This window comes from Chiloscyllium plagiosum, chromosome 42 (assembly GCF_004010195.1).
Source record: "Chiloscyllium plagiosum isolate BGI_BamShark_2017 chromosome 42, ASM401019v2, whole genome shotgun sequence".
In the NCBI taxonomy this organism is placed as follows: domain Eukaryota; kingdom Metazoa; phylum Chordata; class Chondrichthyes; order Orectolobiformes; family Hemiscylliidae; genus Chiloscyllium; species Chiloscyllium plagiosum.
This window is the reverse complement of record NC_057751.1, coordinates 9,911,139-9,927,392: the sequence shown is the minus strand read 5'-3', so window position 1 is coordinate 9,927,392 and position 16,254 is coordinate 9,911,139. Positions and strand designations below refer to the sequence as shown.

Sequence of the window (16,254 nt, the reverse complement as noted above, 5' to 3'; positions counted from 1 at the left end):
AAAGTCTTTTTCCTAGGGTCGGGGAGTCCAGAACTAGAGGGCATAGGTTTAGGGTGAGAGGGGAAAGATATAAAAGAGACCTAAGGGGCAACTTTTTCACGCAGAGGGTGGTGCGTATATGGAATGACCTGTCAGAGGAAGTGGTGGAGGGTGGTACAATTGCAACATTTAAGATGGATATATGAATAGGAAGGGTTTGGAGGGATATGGGCCGGGTGCTGGCAGGTGGGACTAGATTGGGTTGGGATATCTGGTCGGCATGGACAGGTTGGACCGAAGGGTCTGTTTCCATGCTGTACATCTCTATGACTCTATGACTCTAAAACAACTCGCAAAGTTAGGGTCGAGACTACTTTCTTGCAACATTTTGAGGGGGTCTGGTCTGGTCCATAACAGCAAGGTCCCATGCATTTTGTGTTTGAGTGATGCTCGTTGAGGTACAAATAATGGTGACATTGCAGGTGAGAACTACCCTGCTTTTCTTAAAATTAGTGCCATTTAGATACACTTGATGGAGCACAGAGAGTTTTGTTATGAAGTTGAAGGCATGTACAGTACTTTTAAGAGAGAATGAATGCTGTTCTGAACTGAGAGCTTACAAACCCCTGTGTCGATGACTAGATGGCAGTCCCAGAGTTACTGGAAAATTGAAAATATGTGACATTTGGCTGTGAAATAGATACCTGAGTTTTGGTTGTTATTTTGACAACAATTTGAATGTAACCAATCAGTTTAAATTATGTCCCAGGATACTAAAACCCAATTTGAATTTGAATTTATTGTTTTACCAACATCAAACCAATGAGATGATCCAATGTTGGGAATATAAAAATGTGGGCATTTTTAAAATTGGAGAGAGAGCAACTGCCATCAAGACAGATCCAAGAAATTAAGCAATGCTCTGTATTAAAAGATATCTTTTCATATGAATCATACTCGCAGTAAAAAGAAAGAAGATGATCCAGGGAATTCAGCAGCTAGAAGAGTGAAGTCACAAAAGACAACAGCAGCTGTGTGGTTTTGAAATTAAGTTGATGTAATTTTAACAAGTGTCTTACTGTAACAGCATATTGTTATTAATTTGGAGGCAAATAAGAAGCAGTTAAGAGAAAGGGGGCTTAGAGTTGTGAATAATTGTTGTTTAATGTTCACTTTTCGAGTTAAAAAATTAAATTGATGTTTTTTTTAAATAGTGGAATTTGGGAGTTCTCTGTCACTCATATTTTAACAGATGATGAGGCAAAGTGAGCCTTTCTGGTTGTTTGGTTTCATTAGTAGAGGGGTTCACCTCCTTGTTGTAACATTTCACTTTAACACTTGATTCAAAAGATGGCATTGGTGTGCCAGCCTAGGTTTCATGCCCAAATACCTGGACTGGAATCAAACCCAATGACCTTCTGACTCAGAGGCAAGGGCATCTTCCAAATATGGGTTACATCACCACTGCACTGTCAGACATGAAATAAGTAGAAATAAATCTTTCCAGTGCTATTAAAAAGATAATGCTAAGATTTGAGATCCATCACATATATGAATTAGTTAATTGAATAAGCCAGTTGCTGTCAGAACGCTGTCTTTACGTTACCATTCAGTTTTTCTCCAAACAGACTAAGGAACACTGTAAAGTTCATTGGCCCCTTTCCCTCTTTCAACATCTCTTCCAATTCTTCATCATTGGTATTCAATTTACCTATAAATATATTCAAACAGGTTAATGTTCATATCACTGCAGATAGCATTTCTATTTTTTTCTAACAATTGGATCAGTGTCTTCCTGGAGAAATTGGATTGGTCTGTGGGGATAAAATCCAGTAAGCATCAGCCATGAGTACCATGGACCAATTGCAGCACTTTTGCACTATTGCCTGTCTCTCCAGCCAGTCACACTGAATCCCAGACACCATTCATCTCTGTAAATGCTTTAAAACTGAAATCACTGGACAGGGCTCTTCTGCTGCAATGATAGGGTGCCTACCTATATCCCAGGGGATCTGGATTCACATCCCATGTGTTTTGGGAGGTATGTCCCAACATTTCTGAACAAGGTGATTAGAAAATATTATCTTAAATCTTTTCATATATGTTGAAAAATCACATAATGCTTGTAATGTTTTGAAACTACTGGACAGAAAGGAAAACTGAAGGTTAATAGCAAGAACTGACCCAGTTCACTTACCCAGCTGCATAAAAGTCTCCTTCAAGTCCTGTTTACTGATAATTCCATCTCGGTTCTGATCAATGCAGCCGAAGGCCTGGGGATCCATGACAAGAGGTTTGGTCAGTAATTGCATGAGCATCATTTATCATGTGATCTTCACCAGCCTGAGAATTACCTTTACAATATAGACTGTATTGCAATCAGATCTGTCATTCCTGTGCTTCCATGTGTCCCAAAAACTAATTTTCTTGGAAATACATTGAATCCTTATCCTGCTTAAAAAACAGGAAGTCCAAATTCTTTCACCTTGAATAATTTTTACCTTTGTAACACCCTAGCATCACTTACTCTGCTTCTTACAAAATCCATGGATCTGATTTTTAACTCCAAGTCCATTTTAAGCCAGTGGATTTTAATGTCAACCAGGCAAGAAGCCTCAAACTTACCATTTGTTCCATTTGAGAAGTCTGTGTCGAGCATGAAATTGAAATCTGACTGTAAAATCTGGCCACGACAGGATGAACAGCTGTCATCAGAAATAACACTTCATTTGGATGGTCTTTGTTGACCTTGTGAACAAAACAATCAAAATTGGCCAGGAAGATCATGCTGGTCCAACTCCACCATTAGTCACCAGAAATAATGGCTCCCAGCAGTAATTGAATATATCACGCAATACCAATAGAGTTGAATGACACAATGCCACTAGAGTTGCTGATGAATTATTCTCCAGAAATTAGATTACGCAGAGACAGACAACGTGAGGAAAATTCAAGTGGTGCACAGCTTTGGGAAACATAGGTTCATAGTCTCTTGTTAGTCCCAGTAGTAGGCTGACCACTTACTGTTTCACAGATTACTCCGACACTGTATCCCAACATATTTTCTCTGATGGAAAATAATCTCTGATTTAAAAAGTCCCTGCTTTGAGTGTGTTGTTTAGGTTTCTTGGCATTGACTGAAATAATGGCTTCAACATTTCCAGAGAGGTGAGAAAGGTCCTGGAGAACTGGGCCATATAATTCTATGTGGTCTTCCTGCTCAAGATGACATTTGGCTCTTGGCAGCTCCATTCAAGCTTTCAGAGGGACCAGATGTATCTCTACCAGCTCCTGAAGGTCCTCGTCATCATGTCTGAGAAATATAGCTATACTTGCTACTATCACCAACGGTCATTTGAGTGGGAGCAGCGGAAGTGAGGTTGGAGCGCATAGCTGGGCGGGAAGGTAAGTGATTAGTATTTGAGTGTCGTCATCATGTCTGAGAAATATAGCTATACTTGCTACTATCATGCAACAATACCTGTTACCTTTTCCTTTTCTGATCCACAGTGGCTACTCATGAGACAGGCTGAAGAACAGGAGGATTAGTGACAATGAACTACCTCCAAAAACCCTTCTCCAGGACAATGCACTGGTAGAGGTGGCTAATATCACAATGTACCTGCAGAGGTCATTCATATTGGAAAATACTATCATTCAAATCTTGCTTTTTGTGCTGATTAAATATCAGTCACACGTTGATCAAGTGGACTCCTTTTACACAAGCTGATAGTTCAGCTTCTGATGTGCAGAATGCAACATTACTGAATACTGTTATATCATGTCCCCTGCAGCAATCTGGAAGGAGCCAATGGGAAAATAGCTCCTTGTGTGGTGACTTTGACAGCCACTAGTAAAGCATGGTCACTCACCCAGCAGGCAATGGGTCCTGTCTCAGGAGACTGCTAAGGTCAGTTATAGCCTGGTGAAATGCATTCTTCTCCAGCATTGCTTCAGAAATATCAAAGAAAATATTTCTTGGCTGATAGGACTAGTAGACGACTGTTCATTTCCTGTCTTATTTGGTCTAACTGCCGTTTTTCTCCTGGTAACTTAGGCAGAAACTGATGAACCTCTCCTCCAGTTGTTGGTTCATTCAAAGGAGAAGAACAGAAGCAATTCCAAGTGAGATGATGCTTATACAGACAGGTAAGGGGAGAAAATTCAAAGGAAGCAATCTGGAAATTAAGAAACTACACAAAACTGCACGACTTATAAGAGCACATGGATTTGAATGATCTGAGTGTCTGCCAATGAGTGAGCCTTCAACAACAAATTTACTGCCATGAAAGTCACTTTGTAAAGCCACTTAAGACAAAGGGAAGAGCTTTTCCAGCCCCTCAATGGCATGGACCGTGATTAGAAAGTTAGCAAAACTGGGTGAGAAGGCCAGTGATTAGCTTCTCACTGCTAAGAACACTAAATTCTATTTTCAACCAAGTGTTAAACAGCTAGATGGTGGTGAAAGGCTGATTTACATGCATTCACATCCTCATTCTTGCATCTTCTCTCCTTTTGGATATGCAGTTTCCCATTCTCTTACCCACCAGATTAAAAAAAAGGATGGTGACAATTCCAACATCAAGGTCAGAATGATGACCTGGTATCTCTAACTTGCTCCTACTCTGACCCTCCATCCAACACCAACATCTCAGGGGACACTCCATGAGTAGTGATGACAAGCATAGCCAGCCCAGCAGGTCCTCTAAGTCCTGGTCAGCAAAGTGAGATTCCAATTACTCCATGTCTGACATGTCTGGGACAAGTAAAATGAACGTGGAGGGCAGTTGCAGACCACTTACACTTGACCAGGTGCATGGCCAGGCTTTAAAAATGGCACCAGCACTGGGACTCCGCCGAGGTCCTGACAGTGAATGGTACTTCGGCCTGCACCAAGTAGGAGAATAGGACAAGCGAGGTACCGTGGGATCTTGTGCACAATTCATAAGGTGAGTTTGGAAAGACAACATGAGAAAAAGTGGTCAGCCACACAGAAAGAAACCCTCCGTGAAATTTGACAACAATGTCTCCAGGATAGCTTTTGCTAAGATTCAGCTGCAAGTTTTACTCAGCAGTTTTATTGCTGCACAGGACTCCTGACCTCCACAGTGTGGGGTTGCCAATCCTGCATGATTAATCTGGACTGGGATTGAGGATCAATCTGAGCAACATTATTGTGTGTACTAAAAGCAAAATACAATGAAAGCTGGAAATCTGAAACAAACACAAAATGCTGGAGGAACTCCGCAGATCTGGCACCATTTGGTGTGATAGAAACAGAGTTAAAGTTTCAAATCTGCTATGACTGTTCTTCAAATAAGTGTGTGCAACCCTCGAGAATAAAATGGTGAAATTAATAATCATTTTCTTCAAACATTTATTTTTATAGAGATATAAAATTATTGAAAATAGGAAACGAATGGCTGCTTGGGTGATACTCAGTTGGCATCAAGTCAAGTTATACAGCACAGAAACCAACCCTTCAGTCTAACTCATTCCTGCCAACTATCTGTCCCAAACTTATCCAGTCCTATTTGTCAGCATGTGGCCCAGATCCGTCTAAACCCTTCCTACTCATATACCCATCCAGATGCCTTTTAAAAGTTGTAATTGTACCAGCCTCCATCGCTTCCTCTGGCAGTTCATTCCATTCACATACCATCCTCTGTAAGAAAATGTTTCCCCTCAGATCCTTCTCCACTCACCTATGCCCTCTAATTTAGTATCTTGACTGTGGCTCCTCACACCCCACTTCATGTCAGGACTTATTTCCATTCTCCCAGTTTCTCCATCTTTGTTGTATGTGTTGCCTTCAACATGTTTTCCTTTGTCTTCAACTGATGATTTGCCTGCACTATGGGTGACTGGGCCCTCCATGGTGTCAGACCCATTTCAAGCACATCTGTCCTCACCACTTCCCTTCCCAACCCAAGAAAAACAACAAGATTCCCCTCATCCTCATCTTCCACCCAACAACCTCTGCATTTAAAGGATCAATCTTCACAATTTTCCTACCTCCCGCAGGATGTCATCACTGAAAACATCTTCCCCTCCCATCTCTTGTAAGCATGCTGCAGGGATTGATCTTTCCTTTCTACTCCTCTGTCACTCTAAATTCCTCACCCCCAACCCTCCATGCCATCTTCTCACACCATTGCAGAAGGTCTGGTGTTCAACACTTCCTTTTGCATCCTTGCTGTCCAACGCCCCAAACACAGCTTCCAAATGAAGCAATATTTGACTTGTACTTTTTAAAATCTAGCATACTGCATTCGCTGCTCACAATGTAGCCTCCTGTGCACTGAAGAGACCAAAAGCAGACTGAATAACTGAGTAGTCAGGAGCTGGGGCACAAAATACACCAGGAGATAGACAAGATATACAGGAAAGGCAAAGTTGCAGTGGTAATGGGGATTTCAATATGCAGATGGACTGGGAAAAATCAAGTTGGTAGTGGATTGCAAGAAAAGGAATTTGTGGAATGTCTCCAAGATATCTTTTTGGAGCAGCTTGTGGTGGTGCCTACTAGGGAACAGGCAATACTGGATTTCGTTTGTGCAATGAGGCAGACTTGATAAGGGAGCTTAAGGTGAAGGAATCCTCAGGAGGCAGTGATCATAATATGACTGAAGTTACTCTGCAATTTGACAGGGAAAAGATAGAATCAGAGATAACGCTATTATAGCTGAATAAAGGCAATTACAGAGGCATGAGGGAGGAGCAGGGTACAATTGACTGGGAGAGGAGTCTAGCAGGAAAGACAGTGGAAGGAGTTTCTGGGAGTAATTCAGGAGACACAGCAAAAAATCATCCCGACGAGAAAGAAGTATGATACAGGGAGGATGAGGCAATCAGGGCTGACTAGTGAGGTCAGGGATAGTGTGAAAGCAAAAGAGAAAGCATATAATGTGGTGAAGGGCAGTGGGAAACCAGAGGTTAGGAAGCTCAGAAAGACCAACAGAGGGCAACAAAAAAAAAGTAAGGAGGGAGAAGATGAAATATGAGGGTAAACTAGCCAGTAATGCAAAGTAAGAGTGTAAGAGTTTCTTTAGATATATAAAGAGCAAAAGAGAGGCAAAAGTCGACATTGGGCCGCTGGAAAAAGACGCTGCAGAGATAGTAGTACGGAACAAGGAAATGGCTGAGGAACTGAATAATTACTTCGTGTCAGTCTTCACGGTGTAAGACATCGGGAATATCCCAAAAATTCAAGACAGTCAAGGGGCAGAGCTGAGCTGGAGGCCATCACCAAGGAGACGGTGCAGGAAAAATTGAATGGCCTGAAGATGGATCTGGACCAAATGGACTATACCCCAGAGTTCTGAAGAGATTGTGGCGGCTTTAGTGGTGATCTTTTAGGAATCGCTATCATCAGGGAGGGTCCCAGAGGACTGGAAAATCGCTAACATAACACCCCTGTTTTAAAAGAGAGTAAAGCAAAAGACGGAAAATTACAGTCCAATTAGCCTAATCTCAGGTGTGGGTTCTGAATACTTGGAAGTGTATGGTAAAATAGGGCAGAGTTGGCATGATTTCCTCAAGGGGAGGTTCTGCTAGAATTCTTTGAGGAAGTAACAAACAGATTAGACCAAGGAGAGCCAATGGATGTTATCTTCTGGACTTCAAGAAGGCCTTTGACAAGGTGCTGCACAGGAGACTACTGAGTAAGATAAGAGACCATGTTGTCAGAGGCAAGGTGCTAGCATGGATAGAAGCTTGGCCGTCTGGCAAAAAGCAGAGAGTGGGAATAAAAGAGTCGTTCTCAGCACAGCACCCGATGACAAGTGATGTTCTGCAAGGCTCAGTGTTGGGACCACATCTTTCCACTTGATACATTAACGATCTAGATGAAGGAACTGAGGGCATTCTGGCTAAGGGACAGGTAGCATTGAGGAGAGGGGAAGGCTGGACAGGTGAGGAGAATGAGCAAAGAAGTGGCAGATAGACTACAAAGGGGGAAAATGTGAAGTCATGCACCTTGGTAAGGAAGACTAGAAGCATAGACTATTTTCTAAAAACCAGAAGTCTGAAGTGCAAAGAGACTTGGAAGTTCTAGTGCAAGATTCTCTCAAGGTAAACTTGCAGGTTGAGTCAGTAGTTAAGAAGGCAAATGCAATGACTATTTATTTTGAATATGAAAGCAGGGATGTACTTCTGAGGCTCTATGAGGCCCTGGTCAGACACATTTGGAGAATTGTGTGCAGTTTTGGGCACCCATCAGTAAGGGGGGCCTAGCAAGTAAGTCAAGGACAGGCTTTCGATACCAATTGAGGGAATTGGCCACAGTCAGGCATCCAGTCAGGATGTTCAGGCTGTTCATCCATCTACAGTCCAGACAGCAGTTCATGGTCAATGCTGTGGCTCCAAAGCAGCTAGACTGGGAGGATAGGACATCTGCCCCAGAACAGTCCGGTTAAGTCACTCAAGTCTCCATGATCACTTAGCATATTTATCAAGAGAAATGAGGAAAAGGAGTTGAAGATGGGGAGGAGGCTGTTGCTATGGATCAGGGACCCCACAAGCTATTTGTCGAGATTAGAAGCTACAAGCTGTACAAAAGAGGGGATGACAATTGTGAAGATTGGACTTGTGCATTTGTAAAAGGTTTATGTCCTAAGACACCGATTGGAATTTGATCATGTGGGCAGGGTGTTCTACTACGGTCAGGAATATCCTGTTCCAAGGTGGGGAGGAGCATATGTCCATACGTGGCATGTTCATCTCATTTGCCAGGTTGTCAAGGCTGGGGGGTAGAGGTGGGCAGTTAAAGGCTCATGTCAATGAACTGAGTGGAGAAATGGAGAGTTCAGAAGCCAATTGGTTCATATGAAGGTCTCTCAGGAAGCGGATCTGGATTTTAGGGGCCTTACCAACGCTTAGAAGCGGAGGCTGGAGACTCGTAGCTGAACTACATTTGTTGTCGTCGTCCATTGTCCTGAAATTTTAAACTATGCATGGTGAAAGAAAATGGCGTGATCATACCTTGAGTGGGTGGTTATGTAGAAGAGACTGCACCAATGTGAGGTTTTGAGCCTCATTCCTGATGAAGGGCTTATGCCCAAAACATCAATTCTCGTGCTGCTTGGATTCTGCTTGACCTGCTGTGCTTTTCCAGCACCACACTCTCAACTTTGATTCTCTAGCATCTGCAGTCCTCACTTTCTCCTAATGTGAGGTTAGTTTAAGGATGAGAGAGGGAATCTCAGCTAATGGTTCAAACTGGTGTGTAATCAATGACACTGACAGTAGAGTGAATGCGCACAGTTGAGAACATGGGCCCAATAATCCCTGGCAAATCGAACATGCTGAGACAAGATTCTCTCCTCGTAATGGGTGAGAAACCTGATATTGAGCACTCTTCTACCCATCCTGGGTCCTTCCTCCTTATTATGGAAGGACTGTTTTCTCCTGCTCTGAGAAAAAGGGAAGGATTGAGAGAGGTGAAAGTAGATGGCACAGTTAAGTAAGTCGACAGGTGACTAGGTGTCCCGGCCAAATGGGTAGCAAGTGCAGAGGCCATGCAGGGTTCGTGGTTTGGGGGTTGTGGGCTGATCTCGAACAAGTGCAAAATGTTGCAGGAAATATTGAGAGTGGTTGAACCTGACCATTGGCAGGAGGTGGGTATAGTCACAGAGAGAGTGAGAGAGAGTGAGAGATAAGGCTGTGACATTTAGCCAGGCAGAATGGACAACATCACTGACCTCCTTGCCGAGCTGCTGGCCAGTCCTCCACATGAGTAAGACCGCACCTCGCCAAATGGTGATCTCAGACCAGGCTGCCAGCGTCCGGTGGTGTGGCCTCCTCTGCCGGTCCTCTAGGAAGAGGACTCCCCTGCTTTGCACTAACCCTTCCACGAGGACCTGTCCTTGTCAGAGAATCATGATGCCTCTTTACCCTTCTCTGACATCTTCAGAATGATTGTCCATCACCGAGCAAGGCAGCTTTGGGATGCCTGTGCTCATCAAAGAGCTTTTAAATAGCACCAGGCATGCTAATCTTTCAGCAGCTATCCAGTGAGACCTGAGTTAATTTAGGAATAATGAGTGGCATATTTATGCTAGAATCAGATGGGGAGAGGGTCTTGAAAAGGTAGGTGGTTCATAAGGTCTTTTTTAGAAGGCTGATTTTCACAGAGGAATCCAATTCTTTCCATTTATCACAAAAAATGTTTCCATTTGTGTTTTGGGGATATTTAGAGGGATAAGTAATTACAGTTCTCTGTTCCCAACAACTAATTATTGCATCTTGGAGAATATGTTTTGCTTTGACAATATACCAGTCATGCTTGTTTATTTTCAATCCTAGTTGACAGATCTTTTTTGTTAAAACATGATATAGACACAGAATTTAATGGGTCATGTCAGTAACTGTAACAACTTTTGATATCATGTTGTGACCTAAGGCATCGTGGGATGACACAACAGCCTCAATCATAACAATAATCACGAACAGTACAGTACATGGACTCCTCACCTCCTTGAACTCTTGAATTTGAGATTGTTCAAACATGGAGAAGACATTCGATGAGCTTCGTTGGTTCTGTTTGGATGAAGCTTTCCCTCGAGCTGCTTTCCTACTTGCCTAAAATCCCCAAAAGACAATGTGACAGGAACCATTATATCTCAAAGCAGCAAACCAGAAGTCTATGTATCTGTTATAGTTATTTTGTCAGGGAATAAGGTACAAATCATTGAGAACTTCATTATTTTCATGAGAAGAGAAAGCAGAATCTATCATGATTAAAACAAATGAATGGAACAGATATTAAGATGGGTTCTATCTGCTGCTGTATCAATTTAAACAAAGTTTAGATCAAGAAAATGCTGTCTGGCATTTGCAATTCTCTCCGTCCTCATCTTAACTGATATACAATTCACTTGAACAACACTTCACAAACTTTCTCCACCCATTGAAATCTTAAGAGAAAAATCTGCAGAGATACCATTTCAAGATCAGCCATCCTTCCACTTTTACACGATATAAGCCAACTGTTCTTCATGGCCAATTCTCCCCTTCCTTAAAATGCACATGTCACCATGTTCTCATCAATCTCCAATCCATACAAAATATGAGCCATATGCCAAATCTGCCTTCACCAGTGAGCCACATGAAATCACAAAATCCCTATCGTGCGGAAGCAGCTCATTCAGCCCATTGAGGCCACAGTGACTCTTTGAAGAGCATCCCACCCATACCCACCCCGTTCCCTATCCGTGTCACCCTGCAAACCTCATGGCTACCCCACCTAGCCTGTACATCCCTGTACACTACGGGTAATTTAGCATTGTCAATCCAACGAACCTGCATATTTTTGGACTGTGGAAGGAAATGGGAGCACCTGGAGGAAACTGGGAGAACATGCAAACACCATACAGTCGCCCGAGGCTCCAATAAATCTCGGATCCCTGGGACTGTGAGGCAGCAGTGCTAACCACTGAGTCACCATGCCATTCAAGTCACAACAACCTGTTTCAGCTCATACTCAAAGTCTGTCATGATGAATCCCTTATTCAAGAAAGATTGTTGTTGACAGCATTGTCCGACTAGTATGGCACAAATATTAATAATCATATTTTTGGGGTACTGGATACCATTGAATTGCATGTACATCTTTTTTTCTGTCCTATTTACATTCCACTCTCCTTAACTGTATTAAGATCTATCAAGCAATCCTGAGTCCACCAATTTAGTTTGTTCCGGTAAATCCAAATATCATTTACTTCTCTTTGATCCATCGATTGGTCACGGAATTTGGGTATAATTACAGATATGGAGAAAGTGAGGACTGCAGATGCTGGAGATCAGAGTCGAGGGTGTTGTGCTGGAAAAGCACAGCAGGTCAGGCAGCATCTGAGGAGCAGGAGAATCGATGTTTCATTATCATAGTGATGAAGAGCTTATGACCAAAACGTCGATTCTCCTGCTCCTCGGATGCTGCCTGACCTGCTGTGCTTTTCCAGCACAACACCCTCGACTACAGTTACAGATATTCCTTCCTTTCATTCACAAACAGTTGGTATCCATTGTTCTGCATTTTGCCAAGCCAAAGTGTAATCATTGTCGAGATCTGTAAGTCACTGTCAGTCTTTGTTATGCTGCATAAAATTTTGTCAATCACTCCAGTTCACTACATTATCTGAGATAATAGTCTCAATTGTATTGAAACCAGATAATGTTTTCAAACATAATATCATCTAAAAATTCTGCATCAGATTGCCAAGCATCTTTTTTTTTGTATAACATTAATTTATCTCTCATTGGGTTTTTTTTTAAGGACGACTTACCATCTGCCTTTCAGATGTTTAATTTTTCTGAGTGTAAATGTACTGTTCACATAAGATGTGAAGAATTTATCAATAGTCATGAGAGTCGAAGTGTTTATATTTTAATATGTAAATCAAAAAAAACTCTCAGTTTTGTTCTTAAAAATCAGATGAAATACCTGTATTAGTTACTAAAGTAAAATTAAGATATTACAATCACTGTACAAATACAAATGATTGAACTCTCAAAATGACAAAACTGTTGTCACAACTGTCATGTTGTGTCTCATGGGTGAGTCTGGCAATATTTTTAAGATCTTGTCACTGCTGAGGATATAAAGATCTCCCACTGCATTTTACCTCAGATCATTGGAAGTAACATACTCGACTGGAAGCATTCTCCTCTGTGTTAAAAAAAAGCTTCATCTTAGTTCAGACTGTTCCATATTTGAGGAATGTTAGATTTGTGTAAAATATTCAATAGTAATAAATATCTTTTGGATTCTTCAATACTATGATATTCATGCCCAGTTTCTTATGGGAATAAAATCAGCATTTCTACATCAGGAACAGCACTCTGCTTGGGGAGGTGGTATCACAGTGATCAAGTCACTGGATTCAGAATCCATAGCATCAGGTAAAAGTTATGAGAGACATAGATAGGGAAGATAGCCAGATGCTTTTGCCCAGGGCGAAAAGATCAACTACAAGTTTATCAGGAGAAGTGCAGAGAGAATTTTCCACATGGAGGATAGTGGTGCCTGGAACACACTGCCAGTAGAGGTGGTGGAAGCAGGCACATTAGCAATGTTTATGGCATTTCTTGATAGGTACATGAATTGCAGGCAAACAGAGTGATAGAAACTGTGCGTGGGAAATAAGTAAGGATTAGGAATTGGCGCACGCTTGGTGGGCTGAAGGGCCTGTTCCTGTATTGTATATTGTGCAATATTTTGAGGGTATGGATCCAAATCCCACCACAGAAAATGGTGGAATTTGAATTAAATTTTTAAAAACTGGAATAAAACCCAAAGTTGATTGTTGTAAAAACCCATTTGGTTCACTCATGTCATTTCAGGAAGAAACTTTTCTGCCCTTACATGGTCTGTGTGACATGTTGCTCCAAATCCATAACAATATGGTTGACTCTTAACTGCCCTCTGGACAATGAGGTACAGATCTGGCCAGCAACACCACATTCCAAGAATTAATAATAAAATCACTACAAATTTCCATTGCAGCCAAAATGCTTTTACGGATCTTTATCAAAGAGAGGCTGACACTGGGCCACATAACACTAAGTGATGACAGAAGAATGAATACTTTGTTTTCAAGGTAGGTGTTAAGGATCATTTTAAAGGAGGAGATGTAGAGATGCAGAGAGGCCTGAGAAATAATGATCAAAGGACCTAGAGAGCTGAAGACATGCACTAATGGTGGAACAATTGAAGTCAGAAATCACACAACACTCAGTTACAATCCAACATGTCTATTTCAAATCACAAGCATTTGGAAAGCTGCACCTTTGTCAAGTGAAGTCACCTGACAAAGGTGCAGTGCTCTGAAAGCTTGTGATTTTAAAAAACTTGTTGAACTATAACCTGGAGAGTGTGTGTGTGTGTGTGATTCCTGACTTTGTCCACCCCAGTCCAACATCAGCATCTCTACATCAGATCCATTGAAGTCAGTTCTGCAGATGAGGGAAGAATTGTTGGAGTGGAGTGACCTCTAAAGGTTGTAGGATTGAAAGAGCTAAATGTGCTTCTGCAAAGTGAGTGAAAAATTATATTATTGACCCTTGTTGTCAATGCTTCAACACCACAAGGATTTAGTGTAGTCTCCACTTTGCTTCCCTGAAGGTATCAGTGTTTAATTCTGGCAAGTCTACAAACAAATCATGACTACTTAGACTTCTCAACAATATTCTTGGTGGCCACAAATCCCATCCTGTCACTGAGGTTATTGAGAGAAAACAACCAAGCTTTAAAGCAATAATGCAAAAAGAGAGCATTTAAAAATATCGATGTCAATTACAATGAAGACTTACTGTGCATTGAGGAAGCTAGACACAAATAGGGCTCAATAATAATTACCGAATTTCTGACAGACTTGTGAAGGCTGCTAAGCACATCCATTGTTAACAATTAAAACACAGTTTTTTCCCATTTCAGTGGACAAAAGAATGCATCCCAAAAGATGTTTGGAGTCAATATTTAAAATCAAAGAGATAATATAAACTCTTATAAGAGGCAAGAAATAATATCAGTTGAATTTTTCTGTTAATTTACAGTGATGACTTCAAAAATTTTCAACTTTCATTAAACGTGAACATTCTTCCACATTGACAATATGATCCTCTGAAGTAATTAAACTCAGTTGTGTCATTGTTTTTGTGACCTGTCTAAACTGGTTTTCACAATTTGTGAGATCACTGAAACTAAAAAATGGCTATTCTGCAACCATTCCCACAAAACAACTTATTTGATTGAAATAAGATTCCTAATAGTCAAGTATTATCCTGTAAAATCATTAACAACTTTAGAACTCACCACTATAGCAAAAGTTTGCTTCGAGCTTATTTAGCTTGAAAATGTTAATCTTTAGTTAAGGTTGAAACAAAAGGAAGAATTAAAGTTCTACCTTTTTGGAAAAATTAAGAGCAAGAGAGGCAGAAATAAATTATCAAGGAAGGCAAAAACGTTTAGCATGAAGTGACCTATTTCAAATATTTTTTAACTTTATTTGATCTTGATAATTTATACCACACTAAGAAAACAATGGACTAACATATATATATAGAAATCAGAAAGATTTTTGATTACTTACCATTTTGTGGAGCTGCTATTAGAAACAAACACCAATTGGCCAAGTTGTATCAGTCTTTATAGTTCTCTTTATCTCTTCTATGCCTAAAAACAGATGCACACTGAAGGATAAACCTTACATGGAAATATGCAACCCAGTGTCAGACTGTCACAGCATCTGTGATAAAGCAAATTCCTTCTCTAAAGTCCAGATAGTGTAAAGAGGGCTGACATTCCAAAGTGACATTCATCCTTGAAGCCAACATAATTCCTTGTGTGCATTGTTCACATGCAACACCCACTCTACTGGGGCCTCACTTATGTAGTCATTGGGTCCCCATTTGGTTGGTAGTCAATTTAAACCAATGACAACTAATGATCTGCTCTGTCACTGGTGTCAACTTAAAGAGATTTTGAGATTTTTCTTGTCCTTTAGAATATATTGATGAACGTATGCCAGCACAACAGGAACAACCAGCTTCTGTCTTCTTCCCATCACAACCCAGGTGCTTATCAGTCAGATTTGGGGATTCAAGGGAATCTTCAGGTCTTCAGCACATAACCTAAGTTGGAAATCCCATGCAGGACTTAAGGAATACTACTTACTGAAGGAGTCACCTTTTGGATCAGATGTCAAAGTTGAGACCTGACTGAAGATACAGTGGAACATTAAAAGTCCTGCGATACTGTTTTGTAAATCTGGATTTCTTCACCTCCTTCAGCCCGATATAAAGCTTTTTTAAAATTACTTTGAACATTCAGATGCCAAAGCAAGAATTGTGATAAAGCTGAGGACTTAAAAATATTCAGAACAGACAGTATCTTTATTTTGCAGTTATATATTGTAAACGATCTTTTGCACTGCACTCTTGGTGAGGAATATTGTATCTCAGCACTGCACTGACTTCTTGCCACTTTGCCAGCTGCAGCATATGTTTTCATCGACAGCATTGTGCCCGTATTCCAGACAGTGCACATTCAGTGTAATGAAAGGAAAAGTTCAGACAAATATCAGGCAGAAATGTTGACACTGGACAACATCAACAGCTGAAATGAGTTGAGGAACTAGGGATCAGGACATGATTCATTGAAAAGTGAGCATAATTCTGGAACAGATGATTAAACAGTTAACATTCTTAGTCACTGCTGTCTTATCAAGTACACAGTATAGGAGTTGTTGGAAACAATCGGTCAAGAATCAGGAGGTG

General features: G+C 41.0%; 1 protein-coding gene across 1 annotated transcript in view; it reads right to left on the bottom strand.

The window, feature by feature from the left end:
• Positions 1-15,167, bottom strand: part of myl7 (myosin, light chain 7, regulatory) — a 19,201-nt gene extending 4,034 nt beyond the window's left edge. Inside the window, exons 1-4 of the mRNA XM_043681353.1 lie at positions 15,069-15,167; positions 10,453-10,560; positions 2,177-2,252; positions 1,586-1,690 (exon numbers count right to left, since the gene is read on the bottom strand). Of these exons, the coding sequence (XP_043537288.1) occupies positions 1,586-1,690; positions 2,177-2,252; positions 10,453-10,560; positions 15,069-15,071 (292 nt within the window). The 5' untranslated portion in view covers positions 15,072-15,167. The remainder of the gene's footprint in view (positions 1-1,585; positions 1,691-2,176; positions 2,253-10,452; positions 10,561-15,068) is intronic.
• Between the last annotated feature and the right edge of the window lie 1,087 nt (positions 15,168-16,254).